Source organism: Thamnophis sirtalis, unplaced genomic scaffold (genome assembly GCF_051295495.1).
Source record: "Thamnophis sirtalis isolate CommonGarterSnake01/CBP01778 unplaced genomic scaffold, rThaSir2_p1.2 scaffold_3, whole genome shotgun sequence".
In the NCBI taxonomy this organism is placed as follows: Eukaryota; Metazoa; Chordata; class Lepidosauria; order Squamata; family Natricidae; genus Thamnophis; species Thamnophis sirtalis.
In genome coordinates, this window is record NW_028261383.1 from 8,411,074 (window position 1) to 8,429,829 (window position 18,756).

The 18,756-nt window shown below is 38.7% G+C and overlaps 1 protein-coding gene across 1 annotated transcript in view; it reads left to right on the forward strand.

Annotated features, from left to right (window-relative positions):
• Nucleotides 1-913: 913 nt before the first annotated feature.
• The window catches only part of LOC148047099 (vomeronasal type-2 receptor 26-like), a 132,943-nt gene continuing 115,100 nt past the window's right edge, over nt 914-18,756 (forward strand). Inside the window, exons 1-4 of the mRNA XM_087707746.1 lie at nt 914-1,057; nt 3,557-3,614; nt 16,611-16,702; nt 17,544-17,651. Of these exons, the coding sequence (XP_087563872.1) occupies nt 914-1,057; nt 3,557-3,614; nt 16,611-16,702; nt 17,544-17,651 (402 nt within the window). The remainder of the gene's footprint in view (nt 1,058-3,556; nt 3,615-16,610; nt 16,703-17,543; nt 17,652-18,756) is intronic.

An 18,756-nucleotide genomic window follows, 5' to 3' on the forward strand; every position in this document is an offset into this window, starting at 1 on the left:
AACAATGTTGCTTTTCAACATGGAACCTCGTTGTCAGTTTGAGTTGTAAGTCATTCACTGTAGTGGAGTTACATTCCCTCTATTTGCAGTTCTCATTCTTTTCTTTTTTCATTGATGCTTGTATTGTAGCACCTATCTTATTTCTTGAATTGTTTTGATTTCTATTACATCCCTCTTTTCTCTCATTTTGTAGAAAAAAAATCTGGAATCCAAGATGGGGCAGAAAAATAAACTCCCCGAAAAAGGTCCAGATTCCATAGCTTTCCTGCTCTCTTCCTTAGCTATACTTCAGTACCATCTTTGGTTTAAAGTAGTTATTAAATGAATTGCACTTGCCCCTCACTATATGCACTAGCTCATATTTATATTTTTACAACCCCTCTTTCATATTCAATGCTTGATCCTTCTAGGAACAGAGAATGACCATATTTTAGAATTGCTCTTCTGGGTCACATATGAAAAAGCCTCTTTCCATTATGATAGTTTCTATTTTATTGACTGAATGATTTTGAATACTGGTTACTTCCAAACTGAAAATGAGTTCTGCTACAAATAATTTGATTTGTGGTTCTGAACTTTAGTGGAAAGCTATCTCCTCTCCCCAACACTCATTAAAAGAGATGCTGATGTTACCCATTATGACCCCTTTTGGATTGGCATTGGCTCTGAACTGAGAAAGCTTGTGGAGACAAAGACAAATAAATTGAAAATAATATTTTGCTTTTTCTCTTAATGATGATGATGATAACATGAACATTTTTATCTTAGTTTACCTTTTGATAAAGGTAAAAAAGTACGGAAAATTTTTAATATTCAAGAGGTCAACAAGATTTCCTGGCTTCTGCACAATCTTACCCTTGGCTACAACATCCATGACAACTATTTGAACACACTTTTGACTTCAGATGCCTTGATGGACATGCTGTCTACTGGAGAATCCAATGTTCCCAACTACAGCTGTGGAAGGAAGGACAACATTTTGGCTCTTGTAGATGAAGCTAATTATGACATCTCCATCCAGATGTCAACATTGGGAGACATCTACAAAATCCCTCAGGTTTGTATGTCTACTTTCCTATAGGTACTACTTTCCTATAGAGAAACTGAATGGAGTGGTGGGTCAGTATGTGAAAAATCACTTTCAAACTTAAGAACTGCTTTTCATCATGGCCATTATATGCATCAGGGTTACGAATTGGGATCCACTGTGATTAGGAGGTAAAAATCAAAGCACTGAAATTTTCTCATGACATTATCATCATCGATTATGGTTCTTCTGCTGCACATTTGAAAATGTGAGGAGTGGCTCTGTGTTCAACTAAAGGATCTTTCTGTCCAAAAGGAAGGTGGAGCAGAGATGGGACATCAACTTTTGTACATAATCTTAGCAAAAATGATATACTCTAAATGGATTATCTTACCGATAGCTGATTAAAATCACATAAGTCTTATGAATTCATAGGGATCACTTTCATTAATTAACCACTTTATTTTAAAATTTACAAACAGATTAGCCACTAACCTTCAGTCAGTTTAAGATGGCAGCTATGTCTGTCAGTCTGTCTGCTGTCTCTCTGTCTCTCTGTCTCTGTCTCTGTCTCTCTCTCTCTCTCTCTCTCTCTCTGTCTCTCTCTCTCTCTCTCTCTATCTATCTATCTATCTATCTATCTATCTATCTATCTATCTATCATCTATCTATCTATTTACTGACCCATTGGTCCATAATTTACTGACCCATTGGTCCAATAGGCATTGTGGCTAAAATATATGCTCAGATCCTCTTGAGGTAGAGTTGAAAGTGGGTATATGAACAAAAAATTCCTTGCTAAAGGACAATCAAGCTTTAGACAGTGTTTTGCCTAACCAAGAGAACTTAGCATCTAGTCCTCAATGAAACTCCATATACATGGAGGGAAGCATGCAGTGAGGTACCCAAGATTCTGTCTTAGGCCCATTGCCCAATTATTGGTGTTCCATTAAATCTATGGAAACTGACAGACTTCCTAAAAATCTGTGTTTTAGAACAGTCACTTAACAAAGAGACAATTTCAGTGAAAGATACCTTGAATTGTACAGCTGACAAATTATATTAGGAGTTGTGGTCTTCCTGTTTCTTGTGCAGCTGGAAAAGAAACTAAAAACTTTGCTGTCCAAAGAAATCAGATATTGAAGCAGAGAAATATACAAACATGCTCAATAAGGTTGGCACATTGAACTGAAAGCTCCTCTGCAAATGTAGTTCAAAATTGGCAAGTATATTGATGTAGAAAGGCCTGAATATCTTTAGGTGGTATTTACTCAAGCAGGATATGAGCACTGTATACAAAGGTTAAATATGGAAGATTTAATCAAAAACCTTGTAATGAAGAGACTTGTATTTGCTGAGTCCCTAGAGATAGACCAAACACATCAATTATTTGAATATAAATTACATAAGAAAGAGATCAGTGCCTTGGACTGCAGATTAGAGGATTAAGAACCATATAATAAAATAAATATTTCCTATTTGATGGATATTAAAAAAGTGCACTTAATATGGATCTTTATTCGAACCAAATATTTCAGTGCACAAATGGATATGTGGACCGGAGATGTAGGGGTGATAGAGAAATCATTTCTTATTCTTTTCACTTTTTTCTTTTATATTCTGATTATATACAGTCTTGTTAATGTTAAATATTTTCATTATGTATTTTCATATTTGTTAATGGCTAATCAACAATAAACTATTGTAATACATTTATGAAATTGTATTTCTTTGAAGTTAATATTTGGGAAGTGATCTGACTCTAAAAATAACACAGTATTCTTCATTGTTTTTTCAGATCAGTTTTGAATACTTTTCAGATTTGCTGCATGATAAAAGTCAATTGCCCTTTTATCACAGTTTCTACCCCAAAAAAGGGATCCTTTACTCAGGAATTGTCCAAGTGCTCCTCCATTTCAGATGGACCCTTGTTGGTCTCTTTGCTCCAGACACAGATAATGGAGATAATTTCATGAGGACTTTTGCTTCTTTGCTTGACAAGAATGGCATTTGTGTTGTTATATCACAACAATTCTCAACAACTCATGTTACAGCACCCCATGGAGATGCTCTCTCTAAGTGGAGACAAGTCAATGTCTATATTCATTTCATAGAATTTGGTGCTGTTTTGGACAGAATTTTTCCTTTTCATATTATACTTACAGGTTTGCCCGGACCCATTGAAAAGAAAATCTGGATCATAACACTCAATTCAGTATATCCATTTAGATACCACAGAGCTCTCAGATATGTGAATAGTATCTGGCTTGTTGATTTTGAGAGAAAAAAGGAGCCAATAAAGGATGCCTTTAAACCCACTTTCTCTGTGGAACCACCCTTAGGACGTCAGTCATTTCTCTGCTCTTTTTCAAAGCATGTATTCTCTGTCAAAGGCCGGAAAAGATGCACTGAGAAATCACCACTGGAGACCCAACAGAGAAAAGAAATGGTGTGGAATAGCCACCATTGCTACAGTGCCATTAAGACTCTGGCCCATGCCTTGAATGCTGCATATTCCTCCATATCCAGGAGGAGAAGGAAGAAGAGCAACAAGAGTTTGGGGTCACCAAGGCTGCAGCCGTGGCAGGTATGGAGTCCTGTCAAGGAACCATTAATCTTAGTTCCTTTGGAGAAGAAATAAAAAGGAGATGGAAGGGAACTGTATCAATGTACATGTCTTTAACAAGACTACAAAACGTTTGGGAAAAGTAATTGCTTATGCCAGGGGTGGGTTTCAAATTTTTTTTACTACTGTTTTGGTCCGTGTGGCTAGAATGGGGGCATGACCAGCTTGATGTCACTCACGCACACTTAGTCACATGACCTCCACCAAACCTGGTTCACTGAAACCAGACCATCTTATTTGTCTCTTGAGAAACCTTTCTGTGGGTCAAGAAGCAACAGTGAGAACTGTACACAGAACCATTGATTTCTTCAAAATTGGGAAAGGTGTCCAGCAAGGCTATATGCTGTCACTGTTCCTATTTAACTTATATGCAGAGCACATCATGAGAAGGGCGGGGCTAGATGAATCAAAAATTGGAATTAAGTTTGTCGGGAGAAATACCAACAACCTCAGATATGCAGATGATACCATTCTAATGGCAGAAAGTGAAGAGGAACCAAAGATCCTCTTGATGCGGGTGAAGCAGAATCCAAATTTGGCATTAAACATTAAGAAAACTAAGATGCTGGCATCTGGCCTTCTCAATTCCTGATAAATAGATGGAGAAAAAATCTAGGTAGTGATAGATTTTATTTTCCTGGGCTCCAAGATCAGCACAGATGGGAACTGCAGCCAAGAAATTAAAAGGTGTTTGCTCCTGTGGAGAAAAGCTGTGGCAAATCTAAATAGGTTACTAAAAAGCAGCAAAAAAAGTGTGTGTATAGTCAAGGCTATGGCTTTCCCAGTTTCAATGTATGGCTGTGACAGTTGGACGTTAAGAAAGGCTGAGCGCCAAAGAATGGAGGCCTTTGAACTATGGTGTTGGAGAAGATTCCTGCAAGTCCCTTGGACTGCAAGGCAATCATTCTGGTCAGTCATAGAGGTGATGAACCCTGACCTCTGTTTAGAAAGCCAGATCCTGAAGATGAAACTCAAATACTTTGGTGACTTAATGAGAAGGAAGGACTTAATTGAGAAGAGTTTAATGCTGCAAAGATTGAGGGCAAAAGATGGATGCATTTGCTTTCTTTCTCTGAACATCCCACTTCTGATTTGGTTTTTAATCAACTGCTATTTTGATATGATTATCAGAAATATTTTTATCAAGGTTGATAGCGTCCATCATCCTTGCTCTACGGTTCATTTTTCTTCTTCAACGTGGAAGACTTTGTACTTGCTTTTGTTCTTAAATTTCATCTTGTGTTTTTTAGCCCTTATTGATAAAATATTGTTTTTTTTATTTTCTACTTTATTTTTTTATGCCCTTTTTTCTATAGGGAAGTCATAAATGTTTTTCTGGAAGTGTTGTCTTTTTAAAAAGAATACAACTTTAAAGTTAGTTTTATTATACCATCCAGACTTCATTTAACTTAGTTCTTAATCATCACATCAGGAATTAGTTCATTCATGTTTTGCTGAAGTCAAGTTACAGTGTTTCATCAGCAGTACTGCAGTCTGTTAAAAATGTGTAATCAGAAAGGCAGGGGGAGGCCATAACTACATAAAGAGAGCAACTCAGGTAGGATCCACCCTAAATTCTCAGATTATAAAAAGAGTAGGTGGGACATTTCTACCTCCAGACATGCATGGTGGCCTTGCACCATAAGATCAGCAGCATATTAATTTGATGATGATGATGATGATGATGATGATGATGATGATGATGATGACGATGACAGAGAGACAGAAAGACACAAAGACAATATTCTCTTAATGTAGTTATAAAGTACAATAAACTCATCCGGATATATTTATAAAGTGGTCTGCCTGGGAGATTAGCCTGTTTGTTTGTTTGTTTGTTTGTTTGTTTTTTGTTTGTTTGTTTGTTTGTTTGTTTGTTTATTCATTCATTCATTCATTCATTCATTCATTCATTCATTCATTTATTTATTTATTTATTTATTTATTTATTTATTTATTTATTTATTTATTTATTTATTTATTTATTTATTTGTCTTGTATGCCGCCCACTCCCGAAGGACTCCAGGCAGCTTACAAAAGACAAGGGAAAGAGGGCAACAAGACAAAGACAACATATTAAAAACACTTTCCTGATAAATCCATGCTTTGTGATAAGCACTTATTGTTTTCATAATTTATATTTATACATTTATAATTTATAATTTATAAATATTTCTTTTCATTGTGCAGGTTATTTATCACCTGCTTTAGAAGGTTTCTTATAATTAACACATTTTATCAATCATATTGTTTTGAAAACACATTTTGTCAATATATGATTGACAAATTTTATTGAACGTTTCTTTTCCATTTTTGAAGATAATGGTTAAACCTTTTCCACCAACTAAGGATATTTGCAAGTTAGACCTCTGTAAAAGAAAAAGATAATTTACAAGGTTTACTGCTTTTGAAATGCCTGGATGTTCCCATTGTAGTTCCATCCTTTTCTGGAAAAGAATGAATTTTACAATCTTTCTGAATTCAAACTGCACTTGGACCAAAATGGAGATTTAAAGGCAGATCTGAGGATCTCCCCCTGGGTGTCTCGTGACAAATTCAATGGAAAAAAACTGTTGACTGTTGAAAAGCAGAGACTTATTATCAATGAAGATCGTTTGTCATGGCTAAAGTTTTTCAATGGGGTAGGAGAAATATTAGTATGTTTTTTTCTATGTGATCAGGCTGAGCACCCTGGCTCAGTGCTAAAATGGAGAAGCTGCACCAAAATTGTAAGAGAGGGCCAATCCCACAAGTGCTAGGGATTGTGATCCACTTCTTCCTTGTCTTCAAATAGCAAACAAGAAGGCAAATTAATTGACCAGTGCCTGAAGTCAGGTTTAGACTGAATTTGATGAATCAAGACTGAAGAGATGTCCTTTTGTTACCCTTGGAAATAAGCTTTGGAATTTGGATTCACCTTGTCCTGGTTGGGCCCAGTGTCCCATAGAAGGGCAGGGCAAGAGGTTTCTAAGAAACTCAGACCTGGCTAGAGTTACCTATTCCAATCTTTCATCCCACTGCGATAATGGAATTGGTCTTCTGCTCTTAAAAAGCAGATCCAAGATTGTTTTCTTTTTAACATGGAGTCAAAATGACTCAATTGCTGAATGATAATATTCTAACCCAGAAAATTTAAAGACTGAAATATGATTTTGACTGAAAGAAAAGCCTTTCTTGATATTTGAAAAAACGAAGGACAGTATAAAAGGAAATGTTGCTTTGATTTGGGCTGTGGCTTGTAAGAAGGCACTTCATTTAAAACCCCTGAATACAATTATTTATCTTGATTGCTAGCTATTTCTGTCATTCTGGGAATAAAATGAGCTCCAAATTTAACTAATAACAAATATGGGTTTGTTCTTCCAAGCCAGTTGCTGTTACCTAATTGTAGTTCTTCAGCAGAAAAGTCATTGCCTTGGATACCTAGCTGGACCTCAGAAATTCCCTTACAAACTCACAGGTTCTGAAGCAAAAGTTTCCTGACTTACCCTTTCTGAGGGACATGTCCTCATGACTTCACCGCTACCTCCTATCATTATAGTTCTAGAAACTCAGCAGTCACTTTTATTTCTAGAGTACAACAGCATGTCAGGATGGTTATTGCTAACACATTTTCTTTGGCATTCCTTGTTTTTCTGCTTAGCCTTTGCCTGAGTCCAAATGTGTGGAAAAATGCCAACCTGGATTTGTCAAGCAGAAGCGAGAAGGAGAGCCATTTTGTTGCTACGACTGTGTTCCTTGTCCGGAGGGGACCATCTCTACTCAGGAAGGTGGGAGAAGACCTTGAGGAAGTGGATTCATCCAAGGCAATTTTCATAAAAGTGAATAAGAGAAGATTGAAACAAGCTTGTCTCTCGACAGCTACACAATTTATTGTTCCCTCTGGACTGTGGGCAGGGTCTTAAATGTTGCCTGTTTGTGAAAATAAACAAATAATCAGCTGGATATCATTCTGTCTTTTATGACTCTCAACTGATTATTTCTTTATTTTTGCAAACACGCAGCATTTAAGACTCTGGCCACAATGTAGATTGAGTGATCAAATGTGCAGCTGTTGAGAGACATGATTGTTTCAATCTTCTGTTTGGGGTAAATCTTCCAGGTCCTTTCCTCTGAGCATCTTGTTTAGCTATTCATGGACAAATAATGTTAGGAATAGAAACAATGGAAACATTTTCTGCATACAGTATATGATAGAATAGTAAATAGATCAGAAACCATGACATTTTTTATTTCTGCCCATCTGGATCAAAAACAAAAGATAGCCATAGATCATGGGCATCAAACTTGATCATGTCACGTGATGTATCATGACCTGTCACAACATTTTTTGCCTTTGTGGAGCTGGGGTGGGTGTGATCTGCATATGATGCATTTGGCCCGTGGGCCTCCGGTTGGACACTCCTGCCACAGATGGATGGAAAAATCCACAACCTATACCATACATACAAAGTAAATCCCAAACAGCTGAAGTGATCCAGACCATTCCAACTGTGGCTTTTGTGTGCAAGTTTCAGTTATCTTCTGTGTAACGTTTATTTCCATTATGAAGGAATTCCTTACTTGCTTAGTGCGATTTATTTGTTTTGAAGTAGGGAGGCAGCCAGGAAAAACCTTTTGTATTATGACTCCTTTTGACTGTTTTATCCATGTGAAGGTTCAGCAAGAGAAGTTTCCAAATGTTGCAGAACCTCCATCAACTCTACCCCTCTCCAGCCATGGGCTTCAAAGATTTTAGCAAGGGGTTCCCTGCCTGACTGCTGTGTGGATGTGGCCATGGTGGATGTGACCTAGTTGGCCTCCTGCACCATGGAACGGGGGGTGCACTCCCCAAGATCTGGAATCCCTCTGGAGGCCAGAAATAGGCCCATTTCAGCCTTCCCCAACTTCTGATAAGCCAGTTTTTCACTCTCCTCGAATCACCACATACACCCTGCACTTGCTTGCATCCTAAACATGGGGACTCTTTGGAGGGGAGGGTATGGGGAGGGGTGGGTGGGGTGGGGTGGGTTGGCGGAGCCAGCCAGGATGGGATTTGGGGGTTTTCTGAACTACACTGAATCTTACCTAGAGGTTCTCCTGATTCCTGCGAACCCCCCACAGCCCATCCCTGCCCCCTTGAAATTTGAGAGGAAAAAAATAAACATTATTTTCTGTTATCCCAGATTCTGAAAAATGTACCAACTGCCCAGATGATCAATATTCAACTGAGAACCGACTCCAATGTATCTTTAAACACATCACCTTCCTGGCGTATGAGGAACATCTGGCCATTATATTGGTCTCTTTTGCCCTAGTCTTGTTCCTAACCACATGTCTTGTTTTAATTGCATTCATTCAATACCGAGAAACACCCATTGTCAAAGCCAACAACCGGGACCTCTCCTACATCCTCCTTGTCTCCCTCCTGCTTTGCTTCTTGTCTCCTCCTCTCTTCATTGGACAACCAAGAAAAGCCACCTGTCTTTTCCGACAAACATTTTTTAGCATTGTCTTCTCAGTAGCCGTGTCTTCTTTATTAGCAAAAACGATTACAGTGGTATTGGCCTTCCTGGCAACAAAACCAGGAAACCGAATGAAAAGATGGTTGAAGAAGAACTTGGCCAATTCCATCATCCTTTCTTGTTCTGGTGTTCAGTTTTTCATTTGTGCCCTTTGGCTGAGAGTTTCTGCTCCATTCCCTGATTCTGATCTGCACTCCCAGCCTGGAGAGATCATCCTTCAATGCAATGAAGGTTCTGTCACCATGTTTTATGTTGTCCTTGGCTACATGGGATTCCTAGCTGCTGTTTGCTTCACTGTTGCTTTCCTGGCCAGGAACCTACCTGGGGCCTTCAATGAAGCCAAGTTGATCACCTTCAGCATGCTGGTCTTCTGCAGTGTCTGGATCTCATTCCTGCCCTCGTACCTGAGCACCAAAGGGAAATACATGGTGGCTGTGCAGGTCTTCTCTATCTTGGCCTCTGGTGCTGGGCTTCTGGGCTGCATCTTCTTCCCAAAGTGCTATATTATCCTCCTGCGACCAGATCTAAACACTAAGGAACATTTAGTGATAAAAATAGGAAACTGACAATGAAATTGTTTCTTAGATTCATATCACTTCATTTCTTACTGCAATTATTATTGGTTTGTATGTTTCCTTTGTATGTGTTCCTGGGCTTATTTAAAACCAAATGAAATAAAAAAATGAAGTTTAAGATTAATCAAATGAAAATCCAAAGTAATCTCAAACATGAAATAAATGAATCAATAATTAATGTGTTTGTCTTCTTTTTCCTCGGAACTCTCAGATTATCTAATATTTGGGTTAAGCAATATATCAAGAGAAGGCAAATAGGTGCCATATCCTGGGCTTTGCAGTACTCTCAGCTTTGCAGACATCTTCAAAGTTAGTTAGGAATTTCTCAACATCATCTCTTTCACAGTTCTTTTTGAATTGATCTTTTCATACCACTGAGGTTTGGGTAGTGCCCTAACTGGTGTTGGTGCTACTTCTCTTTCTCGGGATGTGCCCTTTCTCAGCAATTAGTTGAAATCCAGATCAAGTTCCATCTTCATCATGGCTTCCTCTCTGTCTCTTGCCCGGATAACTGACTGATTGAGAAATTGGGTCCAATTCATGATGTCAAGATCCGCAGCCAGCTCTCCACTCTCATTCAGATATAATCCATCCAAGGAGTTATTGTAAAGCTGCGAATTTTGCAGGTGATTATGAAGCTTAAACAAGAGAGATGAGGAGAAAGTTCAGAAAATACAGCACAGATTTTGAGGAGATCATTCTGCACAGTTCCAGTATTCCATATCTATATTTACAGCGATGTTTATATTTAGTAGGGATTTCTGTATGGTCCAAGGATGCTGTTAGCAATATGATCTAACAGTTGGGTTGGCAATATATAAATCATGTAACAATATTGTACTTGTTTCTTTAAATCATACTTTAAAATGTGATTGGTTGCTGTTTTCCTCAATCAGCCATAAGAGGGAGCCAGAATGACTGTTAGCTCTCTGTTTGTAAGATGCTGGGCTGATCTGATCTGAATGTTATTGGAAGCTGGCTGTTAGAAAGTGCCATGAGCTATTGTATGTTTTGCAACTGCTAGCAAACTTTGAGTACTGAACTGATTATATAATACTGGACTATGTTATTTGGATTATCCCTTAACTGAAAGACATTGATGACTCATTTTCCTATCTGTGTATGATTTGGACTGTTTGATGGACTCTGATACCTCTATTTCTACGAAAGTAAAAGCATACTTAAACTGCAGTGTCTCTGTATGCTGGTTTATGTGTTCTCCAACACAACTCTCACAATGCTTCTCTGAACGTACTCTCTCTCCCAACAGGGAGCTTACATACTGGTTATGGGCCCACAGTGTACCAGACGTAGCTAAAGGAGATTTGTTGCTGATACACAATACCGTATACAGACAGGTGTTTATTTTAGTGTTTTTTACTATCCTGGAAAAGATGATGAATGACCCATCAAAAAGCCTATCAATGATAACCCAGTTGGATGGAACAAACTATGTTTCCTGGTCTATGAAGTGCAGTCTACTTCTGCATAGGGAATGTTTGTGGACCGTTGTACAGAATCCACCAGATGTAACTGCTTTGAATTCAGATAATGATGATGATGCCAAGAAGATAGCAGATTTTCAGCGATGCAATGAATGGGCGTTGTGTATAATTGGTCTAACACTGAATGGCCTTTAATTAGTACACATGCGTGGAGAAAATTCTGCTGCAAGATGTTGGGAGAATTTGAAGAGGATTTATGTATATGACATTGTAGCTGCACACATACATCTTACATGGAAACTGTTTAGGGTGTGTATTCTGAAAGGTGGAGATATGTTAGCTCATTTAAACTTTATGAAAGGGATTTTCCAGGAGCTACATGGAAAAAAACTATTTTTTTCTGAGCTACATCAAGTTCATATCATACTCTCCTCACTGGATGAGAGTCATAATGTTTTTGTATCTTCTCTTGAAGTCCTAACCCGAAATGAACTAACATTGACTGACATTACTGCATGATTGTTGGAAGAGTCAAGAAGAAGGATGGAAAGAGAACAACTGAGAAAGACACCACCACAACATGAGGAGTCACCTTCTACTGCCTATACTGTTTGAAAATGTTATTCTTGTGGGACTAAGGGTAATACGTACATAAATAATAACATAAGGAATCTCAGTTTATTTCTTGCCCTTCCGTTATCTTTAAAAAAAATGGTCTTAGTTCTAAGGAGCATTTTCATCTTCAGATTCAGGAATTACTGTGGGAATGTTCTGATAAAACTTCCCACAGGTTACTAGGAGCTGCAATGCTACATTCCTTATTGGGAGGTTTCTTAAATATGTGTGGCCCCCATTTGTTTACTAGAAAGACTCATTCATCTGGAAACTGACTTTACCCACATTATCAAGACTAAAAATAAGACTTGGTATTTTGTTATTAGTTTGTTTAGGAATATAGAAGAATAGTAACAGGAGTAACTTTAGGAATAGGAGGAATATCTGTTCCACGTGTGCATCTTTCTCCTCCTCCCCAACCTGCCTTTATCAATTTTAAAACAATTTTAGTTATATTATTTATTCTTTGAATGTTTTAAAATTTCACTTGTTTTTATTGATTGTAAGCTGCATAGAGCCATCTTTAGGCAAGACGGGAAAAATATAAGATCAATACATAAATATTAAATTATCTAAGCATGTTAATTGAGATTACTAAATGCCATATGTGAAAAATAATGAATTTGTAAAAGTCATTTTTTTCAATTTTATTTTGACCTAAGATGTTCTTTGGTATTCAGATCTGGCCTAAAAATAATAATGTAGCACTTGGGGATGAAGATGCAGCCCAGCAGTCCAGAACTGGAGGCCAAGATGGAGAAGACCTGAACAGCCACCGTGTACTTCCCCTTGGTGCTCAGGTAGGCAGGGACAAAGGACACCCAGACACTGCAGAAGACCAGTATGCTGAAGGAGATCAGCTTGGCTTCGTTGAAGGCCCCAGGGAGATTCCTGGCCAGGAAAGCCACCGGGAAGCAGACAGCAGACAGGAAACCCATGTACCCAAGGGCAACATAAAACATGGTGACAGAGCTTTCATTGCATTGTAGGATGATTTCTCTAGGTTGGGAGTGCATGTCAGAGTCAGAGAATGGGAGCAAAGTGCCCAACCAGATGATGCAAATGACAACTTGGAGACCAGAGCAAGAAAGGGCAATGGAGTTGGCCAAGCTCTTCTCCAACCATCTCTGCACTTTATTCCCTGGTTTTGTGGTCAAGAAGGCTAATACCACTGTGATAATTTTGGCCAAGATGGAAGAAATGGCAGTGGAGCAGACAATGCTGAAGGTTGTTTGTTGGAGGAGGCAGGTCACCCTTCTTGGCCTGCCTATGAACAGGAAGGTGGTCAAGATGGAAAGCAGGAGGGAGACCAATTGTTGGTTTTGACAATTGGGGTTTCCATGAATTTAATGAAGATTGAGGTTACCTATCAGAGCTTTTGATCTAGTAGCATGTTGTGCTTACGAATCTTGCATTATCACCTTGCATTGAGGTGATAGATTAGCTATTTGGTTTGGAGAAGAGACCCCAGATCCTCACTGGGAAAGATGATTCTCTCTCACCAGTTAAGGTCACCTCCTTGCAATTCTATGCAACGTCTACAGAATGTTTTATGGAATGTTCTTCACTCTTGCTCCTTCTAGACTTTCTCCTAGTTAAACCTTTCACCTTGTGAGCTGACCTCTGCCTTCTTAGCTTCTTGGCCCAAAGATGTTTACCACTTTTTGATGTCTCAGATCCTGCTGTGAGTTTAAAGCAGGGGAAGAGGAATCCAAAGGGGGGAGTCTTAGCAGAGGGGTGAGACCCCTATGAGTCAAGTCTCCTTCGGAGCAGAGGGGCAGCCCAGGAGGTGAGAGGATCAGAGTGTTTAACTGCCTAATATGGAAAGCACATTTTCTGAGCTTGGGTGAGACAGGGCAGTTCGCCTGTTTGTGAAGAAAAGAATCCAAGATAAAAGAGCTGAATATAAATCAGATGTTAGCAAGAAGCTTTTGTTAAGACTTCCGGTTTGGCATCACGCTGGTGCGAGCTGCCGACAGATCCTCTGCTCGGTTCGCCCGGCCTTTTCCACGAGTGTGGCTGTAGCAGGCAAGGTCTTTTCGAGGTGCGAGGACCAGTGGAGAGGGGAAGCAGTAGAGCAGCGGAGGGAGAAAGGCGATCTCCCCCACGAAGCAAGAGGCTCCCTCAGATCGAGTGCAAAGGAGGTCGGCTGATTAATGGCCGACCAGAAGACGTGACTGCCAGCCTTTAACAAGGAAGGGAAAGACAGCTGCAGGGAACATATTGGATTGAAAGATGGTAAATGAAAGACCTTTATTTAAGAACCTAAATTTGAAGAAATTAATAATTTAATTGTTCTGAGCACGGATACGTAAGTGGGTGCATTGAGCTGAAGCGGCGAGTAAAGATGGACAGGGAAAGATTTAAGAGAGCTGAGCAGCAGATAGAGACGGACTGAGTTTTTGAATATTTAAATTTGGAGGATTAACAGTGGGCGAGACGGTAAAGAGAAAGACAGTCGGTGGGAAAAAGATCTGCGAGTCACAAGGGTTTGAATCAGCCTTAAAACTCTGGTCAGGCGGTGCCGAGGCATACTGATAGAGACATCAGAAAGGCAACACCTTGAAAGCGGAAACTGAGCGCCGTGGGGGGAAAAAACCAACCATCCCCCCTGCCTCTTTCTTTACCTCACTGACAACAAGAAGTGATTTATGGGTGAGCTTTGAAACGACTATCATGAGCTCTGACCTCTCCTGAACCTTGTATATATATGGAGGGAGGGAGGGAGGGAGGGAGAGAGAGAGAGAGAGAGAGGGAGGGAGGGAGGGAGGGAGGGAGATATGGATCAAATCTTAAAATCCCCTGGAATGGCTCAAGAAGGTTCATCAATATGAAGTCTTGTTACTTAATTGGGAGAAGATCAAAAGGCAATACTACCTAAAAATTCCAGTCTGGCTATCAACTATTGAAGCTTTTTTCATATCCAATAATATATATAAAAAGGAACGAACAGTTAGATATGGTGAAACATTGAATGCAGAGAATAAACTTAAATATATTCAAGAGTTGAAACAAGAAGGAATAGGAATGAATTGGTTTTCATATGTGCAATAACAATCTAGAAATGATAAAGATCATAAAATGGAAGGTCTCTATGATAAAATGACTGAATTAGATAAAATTTTGACAGGTCCTGATGAAAAAGTAATTAAAAAATTATATGGACATCTTTTAGAGGTTAAGCTAATGGAAGAACAAGTCAAAGAAACCATGATAGCTTGGAGAAACAATTTTGGACATGGGATTGAATTAGAGAAATGGCAGAAATTATGGTCTCAAAATTATAAAATGACAATGTCAAGAGCATAAAAGGAAAACTTGTATAAGATGTTTTACAGGTGGCACCTATCCACAACGAGAATATCAACAATGTTCAAGAACAACTAAGAAAAGTGTTGGAAATGTCATCGGACACCGGGCTTATATTACCATATGTGGTGGACTTGCATAGAAGCTAAAAAATACTGGACTAAAATCCACACGTGGTTGGAGAAGATGACACAAAAACACATAGACCTTAAACCAGAGATTTTTTTATTGGGAATTATACCAGAAACATATAATACAGATTTGAAATATTAGATTGTAAATGTTTTAACAGCAGCTAGAATTGTATTTGCAAAAAATTGGAAAAATGAGAAAATACTGACGCAGGAGGAAGTTATTCAAAAAATAATGGAATGTGCTGAAATGAGTAAATTGACATTTGAAATTAGAGAACAAGAAGATGTACAATTTTATAAGGTATGAGACTTGTTTTATCAGTGGCTATATAAAAAACATGGAAATGAAAAATGTTAGAGAAGTTCTTCATACTGTAAGAATAAATAGAATAAGATAGGTGACATTATAAAGTCATATTATTATTAAATAGACTAACAATGATGCAATGGAATATTGGTATATATTGTGTTCAAAACGAAGGAATAACAATTATAGTTGAACAAATAATGAACAATGATAAAAATATACCTATGTATACTTAATGGACAATTTGAGATCTTATATACAACTGAAAGTAGTGATGTACAAATATAAAATGTAGGAGAATTCTTCCACATTGTGAAAATAATATAATGAGATAGATGATTCTATAAAGATATATTATTATTAAATAGACAAATAAGGATGCAGTGGAATATTGGTATATATGTTAACTTAATTTCTAGAATAGTTGTTTAAAATGAAGTAATATCAATTATAACTGAACAATATGATGTATTATGATAATAATGTGCCTATGTATGCTTGATGGATAATCTGTGACCTTATACTGTATACAATTGAAAGTGGTGATGCACAAATGCTTGTAATCTAACGACATGCTATATGTAATTCATGAGAGTTTTATGTTTCATGTTTTGTTTGTCTGTCTTGTTTAAAAATAAAAAAACTTTTTAAAAAAATGAAGTCTCCTGACCCTGACATGCATAGGATATCTTTGTCTCAGTCTCTGTCTCTGTCTGTCTGTCTGTCTGCCTGTCTCTGTCTGTCTGTCTGTCTCTCTCCCTCCCTCCCTCCCCTCTCTCTCTCTCTCACACACAAGATATCAAAATGCTAACCTCCAGCCCTTTCCCTTTGATTGGATACGGCAAAGACAGTTGGCTTTTAGGCAGCTTCTGGAGAAGATGGGCTCTACTTACAGCTCCCTAGTTAACTCTGGATAGAGAAGCCCCAGGGATGCTTCCTACCATTTTCATCCATATATTATTTTCTCATTCTCATGGCACTATGCTGAAAGCTTCCCTTTTGGGGAACAGAGAACCATGTGGATAAGAGACAAAGCTTGTCTCAGGTTGTTTCCTTCTTTCTTTCTAGATGAAGTCTTGATAGAGAGTGTTGAACCTTACAGATACTTTTTCCAGTGGACTGATTCCTTTTGGGACATGTCCAGCAAGGGTGTTGGGAGAGTGATGATTCAACACTGAGGTCATTGTATTCTGAGGTCCCACAAGGACTTATGATGACATCTAACCCTAGCAGATAAACTAGAAAAAGTCATACAGAGTGCTGCAACTCGGAGTCATCTGAATGTCCTTGGAAACCCATGTAGCTGAGGACAACATAAAACATTGATACAGTGCCTTCATTGCACTGAAGAAGGATCTCTCCAGCTCTATTTCCACCCATTACTTTAGAGAACAACTGATAGAGAGAAAGAAGGCATGTTCACATAGAATTAGATTTCCATATTCATCCGACCTAAAGCAAAAGACTCCTTCTGCCTCTCTTTGGGGAATCTTGTCTCCTTCCTTTAGCTGTCTTTTCTTAATACAACTACCTTATTCCTTATCCTGTCATTCCTAGGCTGCATATCAATTTTAATTAATTCATTTTACTGTTTGATGACTATGTTGGATTTTAATTACATTAGTCCTACCCACCTCATATGTTTTATTTCTTTTGTTTTTAACCTTAATTTTCAAACTGATGCAAAGAAAGAATACAAGTGCAATGAAAAATAAATGTTATGAGTTAATCAGTGGATCAAAAATTAATCAGTGGAACATCTTGCCTCCAGAAGTTGTGAATGCCCCAACACTGAAAGTCTTTAAGAAGCTGTTGGATAGCCATTTATCTAAAATGGTATAGGGTGTCCTGCATAGGCAGGGGGTTGGACTAGAAGACCTCCAAGGTCCCTTCCAACTCTGCTATTGTATAATTGTATTGTATTGAGTCTAAGAAACACTTTTATTATCAGTCCCCTACTTTTATCATAAGATGTTCCTTTGTGTTTAGATCTGATCTCAGGAGGATAATGTAGCACTTGGGGAAGAAGATGCACCCCAGAAGCCAAGCACTGGAGGCCAAGATGGAGAAGACCTGCACGGCCACCATGAACTTTCCTTTAGTGCTCAGGTAGGTGGGTAGAAAGGAGACCCAGACACTGCAGAAGACCAGCATGCTGAAGGTGATCAGCTTGGCTTCATTGAAGGCCCCAGGCAGGTTCCTGGCCAGGAAAACCACCATGAAGCAAATGGCAGCAAGGAAACTCATGTAGCCAAGCACAACATAAAACATGGTGACCGAACCTTCATTACATTGAAGGATGATCTGCCCAGGCTGGGAGGGCAGGTTAGAATCAGGGAATGGGGGAGAAACTCCCAACCACATGACACAGATGAACAGTTGGACAGCAGAATCAAAAAGAATGATGGAGTTGGGCAAGCTCTTCCCCAACCATCTTGTCACCCTATTTCCTGGTTTTGTGGCCAAGAATGCCAGTATCACTGTGATTGTTTTGGCCAACACAGAAGACACAGCTACTGAGAAGACAATGCTGAACATGGTTTGTCAGAGAAGGCAGGTGGCTTTCCTTGGTTGGCCAATGAAGAGAAAAGAAGACAGGAAGCAAAACAGCAGGGATACCAGGAGGATGTAGGAGAGGTCCCGGTTGTTTGCTTTGACAATAGGAGTCTCTATGTATTTAAGGAATATGATTAAAATGAACCCTATGGTTAAGAACAAGATTAAGAACAAGAAAAGGAGACCAGAATGATACCCAGATGATCTTCATAAGACAGGAAGGTTACAACTTTGGGGATACATTGGACATGTTTCTCATTTGGATATTTATCATCTGGTCATTTGATGCATTTTTCAACATCTGAGGAAAATAAATGCCAATATTTCTTTAATATTATTTCCATTTGCTTTTCATGGAATACTTCTTTGGAGGACAACTGATACTGAGAGAAGGGAAAGCCCCAGTAAATAATAAATATTTCATAAAACTATAAAAACAATTTGTGGAAGATCAAGATTTGGACTTGATCTAAGCATCCATCCTTACTTTCTGTGCAGAGATAAACTCAGGAACTCCAGTTCCCGCTCAGTGAGATTTTTGCCTCAAATTATTCTGGGCCAAACAATTCCAGGGTTAGGCTGGACCTACAAACTAACTCCAAGGTGAGATTAGCTGCAACCCTTGAGGCTTTCTTTCAACAGGCTTGGGAATCTCCTA